Raw genomic sequence first — 10,090 nt, 5'->3', positions numbered from 1 at the left:
AGAACAAAAGTCTCCTAGATTCAGTAGATCTGTCACTACCCGGTACGCTCCTCGAGCCCGTGATAATCATCACGATGTCCCAATAGACATTCATTACCCGAAATGCCAACCGAAACCCCGTAAGGCTTTAATATTAGTTTTCTCACCTCCCCTACGAGCAACAGTTACTAATATCATATTTTAAAAGATTATAAGCTATTTCCAAACCAAAATAATAAAAAAATAATTTTCGCCTCATAGGGGTATTTTGGTAATTTTTCCTCAAAAATTTCGAAACCATCTAAAAATGTAGTATATGAGTGAAAGATACATATTTCATAACCAAAAATAAGTTTAGATGTCTAAAATATTTATTTAAAGTAAAATGATAGCTATTAAAATAAAATAAAATATTCCATTTTTTTATGAAACAATATTTATAGAGATATCCGTAAATAATTTTTATAGCGTAAAAGCAAAATAAATTCGTACATACAGTAACACAGTGAGCCAAAGTGTGTAATTTAATTTACAATGACATGTGCCCCCCCCCCCCCAAATGACCAAAAGTAACGAAGGCTGTGAACCTATAGTTTTTGAGGATGCAAATCCAATTGTAGCCCTCGACGAAATCAGCTATCTACAAACTATCTTGAGCTTGAAATGGGTGAAAAGGAGGGTGGTGAGTTTATATAAACTCAGTGAGTAAACAAACATCATCTAAAATATCTAAAGTCGAGTAAATGGAGATAACTTAAAATAGTTCATCGTACTATGATTCATGACGTTTCAAACTCATTTCAACTAAATAAAATAAATTCATCTCTCTCAAATAATCAACATGGCTTATGAATTTCTTAAAAACTTGGCTCGTGCCAAAGCTCATTCTCGGGGATACCTTGGCCGAGGCATCTAACCTAGTCCGTCAAGGCTGTTAAAGAAAAGTTCATATACGCATAAAACACATTTTTACGTTTAAAAGCATAGTCGTTCCTTGGCGTTCGCTGAGTTCACCCTCACATGGTGGTTTAGCATGTAGTGAACTCTAAAGCTTTACCTCAGGAGTTACCCTTTGTGCCTCTCGTACCAAGGTAAAATATAACAGGGTTTACTGTGCCCCTCTAATAGGCTGGTCCACAGAAACTCGCCCACTGCAGTAAGCGAATCGATATCCCACCAAATCAATAAAAGTTTCGACAACATGACATGGCAATTATATTACTATCCAGCCTGTTAAGGTAAAACAAACAGTTCATACAATTTCAACACAATTTCCAATTCAGCCATTCATGCCAATATCACCATAAGCCATTCAATTCAAACAATAAATTTACAACACAATCAAACAGTCTCCAATTACTCAATTTCTAAAATCATCATTCAATTTCAAAATGATTTATAAAACTCATTTCATTTAATCACATTTTACTTATAAAACATAAGGATTTACCATTTAAACTCATTTTTCTATAAAATCACAAAAACGAATAAAAACTACTTTAGATAATTAAGACGATAATAAGGTTACTCGTAATATCGAGAATCGAGGTACTCTTAATCCCGATCTTCGGGTACAATCTCCTTACCCTTATCAAAAGTTTGACCACCTAGACATAATGCACAACAAGCAATTTACTATATTTGTGCTAAACCGTTATAAAACTAATTTAGGATCCATATAAATGCATGAAATGGGATGTGAAATGTTCGGATTATTATCTAAATACGGTGTTCTACATAGGTTCAATTGTGTATGGGGCTGAAATGGTATTGACCTAATTCACACTATACGCCGGTTAATTGGCCAAAATATCCAATTTAACTCCAAATAAATTCTTTTCACTTCCAATACTCCAAATCATCAAATATAAGCTAGATAACATGAATTATAGCAAAATCATCCTCAACATTTTCTCTTGGAAAAATTCAGCCATGGAGGGTTCATGTATAATATGTGGTTTTTCATGCTTGATTTTTACACTTTACATCATAAAACAACTAAAAATACCTAAATAGCATGAAATTCATCAAAGTCCATTTCCAATTTCTCTCTTGAAACATTCAGCCAATGGGTGTGGGTGAAGGGCATGAAATTTCTTGCTTGTTTTCCATGCTAAACATCACCAAAAAACTAAAAACAGTAGAATAACATGAAATCTAGCTAAATCCAAGATCAAAACTCCTCCCCCCATGTCCGGCCAGCAAAGGTATCTTCATGCAATCTTGATTCTTAACCATGGAAAATGAAAAAGGATGCATAGGAAAGGTAGATCACAAGCTAAAATTGAAAAATCTTACCTTTTGTCACTTGATTCCTTGAAATTCCACAATTTTCTCTTAAATTTTCTAGCTAGGGTTTTGTTCTTTCTTTCTTTCCTCTTTTCCTTGGTGAGGTCGAACATATGGGAGTGAAATGGGAGAGTCTTGTGCTGTTTTTTAATGTAAGTTATAAAAAAATGAAAGCTTGCCACTTGTCACCATTCCATTGGTCCGTATTTGACACTTAACAACTAAGCGTTCTTTCACAACCACATAAAATATCAATATTATCCATAATATAAAATGTTAATGGATGAAATCCTTAGGCATGACAACTGTTGGGTGGTGTAAAATTCCAATTTTGCCCTTGGGTGGCAAAATGACCATTTTGCCCTTATGTCATGAAAATTCCAATTTAACTCCAAATCAATCCTCGAACTCCGAATCATCATATTAAGTCATTCTGGGTTTTTAAAATTCTCAATTTCATCTTAAAATCTCTATTTGGACTAGTTCGAGGCCTAATTCAATTAAATTGTACCATTAGGTACAATATCGTCTTTTGACGATTTCTGAGGCATTAAGTTTGCAGACATTCTATCAAGTACCTTCACAATATGACAAATATATTATAGAGTTGGGCTTGACAGCACTACCCCCCCTTAAAATAAAATTTTGACCTCAAAATTTCACTTACCGAATTCGAAGAAAAGATGTGGGTATTGGTTTCTCATCTGATGTTCGACTTCCTACGTCATCTCCTCCATTCAAGCATTCTTCCACAACACTTTAACCATTAGAATGCTCTTGTTCCTTAACACCCAATATTTTTGATCTAGAATGCGTACAGGTTGCACCTCGAACTTCAAATCTTCATGCAACTCAATCGGAGGTGCCTCAAGGATATGGGAGGGATCAGGTACATACTTCTTCAGCATCGAGACGTGGAAAACATTGTGAATCCAATCTAACTCCGCGGGTAATTCGAGTCTATAAGCCACTGGCCCAATCCTTTCAATGATATGAAAAGGTCCAACATATCTCGGATTGAGCTTTCCCCGCTTCACAAGTCGAATCACACCTTTCATTATCCAATAAATACCACAAATTATCATAATAGTGTAATCAAATAAGATTTAATACTTAAAATTTTCAAATTATTACCTTTCCAAGGGGAAACCTTAAGAAAACTCTATCATCGACTTCAAATTCCAAATCTTTCCTCCGTCTATCAGAATAACTCTTCTGCCTATCTTGAGCTGTATTTAATCGCTCTTGGATAATCTTGATCATGTCATTAGTCAAGTCAATTAATTCTACATTAATCAATTTCCTTTCACCCACTTCATCCCAACAGAGCGGAGTTCGGCATTTTCTTCAATACAGAGCCTCGTATGGTGCCATCCCAATGCTAGACTAAAAACTATTATTATACGCGAACTCCACCAATGGCAACTGTTTGTCCCAACTCCCAATAAAGTCAATGACACAAGCCCGTAACATATCCTCCAAGGTTTGAATAGTTCTCTCAAATTGACCATCTGTCTGTGGATGAAAGGCAGTGTTAAATCCCAAACTAGTTTTGAGAGCTTCCTAGAATTTCGGCTAGAATCGAGAAGTAAACCGAGGGTCTCGATCTGACACAATAGAAATTGGAACTCCATGTAATCTCACAACCTCATCTATATAAAGCTTAGCTAGCTTCTCAATGGAATACGTGCTATGGATAGCTCAGAAATAGGCAGACTTAGTCATTCTATCCACAATCACCCAAATAGAATCCTTCCCACTTTGCGTCCGCGGCAAACCCAATACAAAGTCCATGGTCACGTGTTCCCACTTCCATTCCGGAATGGGTAAAGGCTGAAGAGTACCTGATGGTTTATGATGTTCCACCGTAATCATTTGGCATGTGAGACATTTCGCTACAAACGCTGCTACGTCTCATTTCATACCCGGCCACCAATAACTTTCCTTGATAGTCTTGTACATTTTGGTGCTTCCGGGATGTAAAGCATAGGCGAAAGAATGAGCTTCTTCTAAAATCACTTGTCTCAACTAGTTACCCTTAGGGATACAAATTCGGTCTCTAAACATCAAAGTACCATAATCACTGAGTCTAAACTCACTAGTTTCTGAACTTCCTATTTCAACTCATCATCAGATTTCTGCAATTCTCTGATTTGATTCAACAATGAAGGTCTCACAATGAAATTAGGAAGTAGGGTTCCATCCTCACCATTATTCATCTGGATCCCTAGAGATTTCATCTCAAGTAATATCGAAAAATAAGAACTCTGAAGTGCTGTTAATTAAGTTGAGGATTTACGACTTAAAGCATCTGCTACAACATTTGCCTTCCCAGGGTGATAATCAATAACTAAGTTGTAATCCTTAATCAACTCTAACCATCATCTCTGTCTTAAGTTAAGCTCTTTCTGGGTGAGCAAGTATTTCAAACTCTTATGGTCGGCAAAGATCTGACAATGCTCACCATATAAGTAATGCCTCCAAATATTCAATGCAAAAACTACTACTGCTAACTCCAAATCATGGGTGGGATAAGTCGTCTCATGCTTCTTCAACTGCCGGGAAACATAAGCTATTACTTTCTCATCTTGCATCAAAACACACCCTAATCCCAATTTAGAGACATCACTATATACCACAAATTCTTTCCCACTAACAGGAAGTGTCAAAATGGAAGCGGAGGTCAATCGGTTCTTCAGCTCCTGAAATCGACTCTCACAGACATCATCCCACTCAAACTTAACTCCTTTATGAGTCAAACGAGTCAGAAGAGCAGCTATCAATGAGAATCCTTGAACAAACCTTCGATAATAACCGGTTAAGCCAAGAAAACTACGAATCTCTGTTACCGTTTTCGGTTGCTCCCATTGTAAGATTGCTTCAATCTTCTTAGGATCAACATAAATTCCATCTTCAGACACAACATGTCCCAAGAAAACCACTTCCTTCAACCAGAACTCACATTTAGAGAACTTGGCATAGAGTTATCTCTTGCGCAAAGTTTGGAGCACAATGCGCAAATGGGTAGCATGTTTGTCGTCATTCTTCGAATAGACCAGAATATCATCTATGAATACTATCATGAACTTATCTAAGTATGGATGGAACACCCTGTTCATAAGATCTATAAAAGCTATCGGAGCATTAGGCAGACCAAACAGCATAACCAGAAACTCATAATGCCCATAACGCGTCTTGAAAGCAGTCTTGGGTATATCTTGCTCCTTAATCTTCAACTGATAATACCCAAACCTCAAATCAATCTTAGAAAACACCATAGCACCTCGTAACTAATCAAAAAGATCATTGATCCGGGGTAGAGGGTATTTATTCTTGATGGTCACTCGGTTCAGCTGACGGTAATTGATACATAATCGAAGAGTGCCATCTTTCTTCTTTACAAATAAGACTGGCGCTCCTCAAGGAAAAATGCTAGGGCAAATGAAACCCTTATCCACCAAATCTTGCAATTGGACTTTCAGTTCTTTCAACTCTATCGGAGCCATTCGATACGGAGGGATAGAAATAGGTGCGGTACCCAGAAGTAGATCGATAGGGAACTTAAGCTCTCGATCAGGAGGTAATCCCGGTAACTCATTAGGAAATACATCAGAAAACTCACTTACTATTGAGATATCCTCTAACTTAGGTTCCCCTTTTGAAGTATCGATCATGTGTGCTAAATATGCTGGATACCCTTTCTGTACCAGTTTCAGAGCTTTCATGGCTGATATTACACAGGACGATAATACTTGACGTTCCCCTGCAAATACAATCTCTGCTCCCTCAATATTTCAAAGAACAACTTCTTTTCGGAAACAATCCACATTCGCCCGATGTGCAGTTAACCGGTCCATACCCAATATTAAATCGAAATCCCAAATCTCTAGAGGAATTAAATCTCCCTTAAATTCTTCCTCACCAACCCTTACCCCACAATCTCTATAACAAGTGTTTCTAACTAACTTCTCTCCTAAAGGGGTGTGAATTACAATTTCTTCCTCTAATGGTGACATGTTTTTATCAAAAAATGATGCAAATGTCGTGCTCACATAAGACTTGTCTGAGCTAGAATCTACTAAGACATGAGCATCTTTATCAAATAAAAACATAGTACTTGTCACTGCTCCAGGTTGGACTCGTGCCTCATCCTCCATCACAGCAAAAACTCTTGTTGAAGAACGAATCTGCGGTCTAGAGGGTGGATGTGTCGGGGCGTTACTCTCCACACCGGACCACATGGCTACTCCCTGTCTCTGTGGTAACCTAGAAGAATCTTTCCTTTACATATCCGTGTGAGCTTGGGGAGATGATGCAGCTGCAGTTGCTCATCCTAACTATAGGCAATCACTCATCATATGACCCGGCTGACCATAATGAAAACATCGTACAAGCCCCCTACACAGCCCAACATGATTTCTCCCATAATTTTTGCATTTATCAGAACCTTCGGAACTCTTACCAAGAAAAGTTATCACAGACCTACTAGATCTCGGATGTCAAGCCCAAATCTATAAATTATTTGCCATGTCATTCATGTGCTTGATAATATGTCTGCATACTTGAATGCCTCAGAAATTGTTAAAAGACGATATTGTACCTAATGGTACAATTAAGTTGAATTAAGCCTTGAACTAGTCCAAATAGAGATTTTAAGATGAAATTGAGAATTTTAAAAACCCAAAATGACTTAATATGGTGATTCGGAGTTCGAAAATTGATTTGGAATCAAATTGGAATTTTCATGACGTAGGGGTAAAATGATTATTTTGCCACCCAAGGGCCAAATTAGAATTTTACACCACCCAACACTTGTCATGCCTAAGGATTTCATCCATTAACATTTTATATTATGGATAATTGAGATATTTTATGTGGTGGTGAAAGAAAGCTTAGTTGTTAAGTGTTAAACATGGACCAATGGAATGGTGACAAGTGGCAAGCTTTCATTTCTTTATAATTTACATTAAAAATCAGCACATGACTCTCCCATATCACTCCCATATGTTCGGCCTCACCAAGGAAAAGAGGAAAGAAAGAAAGAACAAAACCCTAACTAGAAAATTCAAGAGAAAATTATGGAATTTCAAGGAATCAAGTGACAAAAGGTAAGATTTTTCAATTTTAGCTTTTGATCTATCTTTCCTATATATCCTTTTTCATTTTTCATGGTTCAGAATCAAGTTTGCATAAAGATACCTTTGCTGGCCTGACATGGGGGGAGAGGTTTTGATCTTGGATTTAGCTAGATTTCATGTTATTCTAGTGTTTTTAGTTGTTTGGTGATGTTTAGCATGGAAAACAAGCAAGAAATTTCATGCCCTTCACCCACACCCATTGGCTGAATTTTTCAAGAGAGAAATTAGAATATGGACTTTGATGAATTTCATGCTATTTAGGTGTTTTTAGTTGTTTTATGATGTAAGGTGTAAAAATAAAGCATGAAAATTACATGTTCTACACTAAGCCCTCCATGGTCGAATTTTTCCAAGAGAAAATGTTGAGGATGATTTTGCTATAATTCATGTTATCTAGCTTATTGTAGACACTATACTTATGACAAATAATAAATAAAAATTAATTATTAATTAAAAACTAATTAACTAAATATTTAAGGAAAAAAATAGTAAAAATAATTTTTTTAAAAAAGGAAAAGTACTGGCAAGGCGCGGACGGCCCTGCCAGTACCAAGCAACCACTACAGTGCCAGACATGAAAATCGCATCTGGCAACGTAGTGGGAGGACACCCTGCAAAAGCCAAAAAAATGTGAGTATAAAGCAGAGCAAAAATTGACAATCAGAGGGGGCCACAACTTGCAAACCAAAAAACCCTAGAAAAATCCCTAAGCAACCAAAATCAAAGGATTCCTAGTTTTCTAGCAGGTACAACTATCCACAATACCAAAAAAAACCAAAAATAAGAAAATAGGCAACTGACAGAGGGAGGTCCGGCGTGGGCTAGCGGTCGATGGTAGAAAGAGATCGGTAGAGGGAGATGCCGATTTGGGTAAAGGAAGAGTTCAGTAGAGGGAGAGCCCGATTTGGGCAAAGGGAGAGCAGATCTAGGCAGCCGACAGAGGGAGGTCCGGCGTGGGCTATTGGCTGGAGGTGGGAAGAGATCGGTAGAGGGAGAGCTCGATTTGGGCAAAGGAAGAGATCGGTGGAGGGAGAGCTCGATTTGGGCAAAGGAAGAGATAGGTGGAGGGAGAGCCCGATTTGGGCAAAGGGATAGCAGATCTAGGCAGCAGGCAGAAGGAGGTCCGACGTGGGCTATTGGCCGATGGTAGGAAGAGACCGGTAGAGGGGGAGCCCGATTTGGGGTTGGTCGGCAGTTTGGTAGAGAGAAGGGAGAGGATTTGGGTCCTAGAGAGAGACAAAAGGGAGAAAATGGGGAGAAAGGAAGAAAATTAAGCTTAAATAGTTAAGAGTTAGGGCATGTGAAATGGTACCATTTTGGACACTAGAGAACTGAATTCTTGAAGCAGGCTTACAAGCTTTTCGGGTCAACCCAATCCACCTTGAGCCGAGTTGGGCTAAAGCTTTGGGGTAAGTTTTGGATCATTGATTTATTGGGTTATGATTGTAGTATTTGTGTTGATTGTTTAAGTTAGAATTTTTTTTTTATGTAGCTTTATGTTAAGGGTAGTAAAATAATATAAATAAGGTATATTAATGTTGTAGAATGAATTTTAAATCATATTAGGAAAGAATATCATAAAAAATAATAAAAAAAAATAAAAAAAATACGAAAATATGTAAATAAAAAATAATAATAATAGAGATGTTTAAAAATTTAAAAATGTGAAGAAAAAGAGAGAGTTTGGAATAAATAAGAAAATATATAAAATATATGTGCAATTATATAAAAATAAATAATAGCATAATTAGGTAGAAAGATTATTTAGTTATAAAAATAGATCCAAGAATAAAAATATGTAGGAAAATAAATGAACATTTAATTAAAAGTTAATAATATAGTAAATAGGTTTAGAGGGACATTGTACATGGAAAAGTAAGCATTTAGTGATATGAATGGATTTATTTAATATACACATAGAAAAGGAAATATATGACTAGATTAAGAATATGGGTAAGAGAAAATATAAAATGTAGGAAGAGTTGAAATGTGAGACATAAAAATAATACACTTAACTAAGAGAGTCTATATGGGGAAATCATGAACGGAAAAGAACTTGAAAAAAATAATAAAATGATAAAAATAGAAAATATAGTAGAATAAAATGTGCAATTGTCAAAGTATTTAAAAAGATAGCTGCATAAATGAAAAAGAATGAGAATGGGCACAAATAGAGAGGGAATGAGATCCCGAAATTAAGACCCCACCAGTACGATGGGAGGGCCTCAATTTCAAGATCCCGAAATTCTTACAAATAAAAAATTTTGGCTACATAAAAATTATCCAAAAAAAATAATAAATAAATAACAGTAGATAAAAAATGATAAAAAATAATGATTCAAATATATAGTAAATAATTAATTTATGAAAATGCAATATGCATGACATTAAATAAATAGAAAAATAAATAATAAATAATAATAATAAAAAAATATAAAATACAAAAATGATAAAAAAAGTAAAATTTAAAATTTTTATTCACTAAAATAACATAGAATCCTAAACAACTTATCTAATTATAAAAGAAAAATATAAGAGAAATTTAGAATAAAAAATGTAAAGTATGAAAAAATAATGATAAGAAAATGAATAGAAAATATGATAATAAAAAAAATAAAATGAAGTAAAATAATAATGAAATAATAATAAATGACAATAAGTAAAAAAATAGACAATTGCATATA

The 10,090-nt window shown here is 35.6% G+C and overlaps 1 protein-coding gene across 1 annotated transcript; it reads right to left on the bottom strand.

Moving 5' to 3' along the window:
- Positions 1-3,005: 3,005 nt before the first annotated feature.
- On the bottom strand, positions 3,006-3,326 carry LOC108663957. Its single transcript, XM_018129877.1, has one exon. The coding sequence runs from the start codon at positions 3,324-3,326 to the stop codon at positions 3,006-3,008; it is 321 nt and encodes a 106-aa protein (XP_017985366.1).
- Between the last annotated feature and the right edge of the window lie 6,764 nt (positions 3,327-10,090).

The sequence above is a fragment of the Theobroma cacao genome, unplaced genomic scaffold (genome assembly GCF_000208745.1).
Source record: "Theobroma cacao cultivar B97-61/B2 unplaced genomic scaffold, Criollo_cocoa_genome_V2, whole genome shotgun sequence".
Classification (NCBI taxonomy): domain Eukaryota; kingdom Viridiplantae; phylum Streptophyta; class Magnoliopsida; order Malvales; family Malvaceae; genus Theobroma; species Theobroma cacao.
The sequence above is the reverse complement of the archived record's forward strand: the minus strand, read 5'-3'. Positions and strand labels throughout refer to the sequence as shown.

Bases quoted from the DNA above. Each gene is read 5' to 3' on its own strand.
- LOC108663957 (XM_018129877.1), bottom strand. From the start codon at position 3,326: ATGAAAGGTGTGATTCGACTTGTGAAGCGGGGAAAGCTCAATCCGAGA.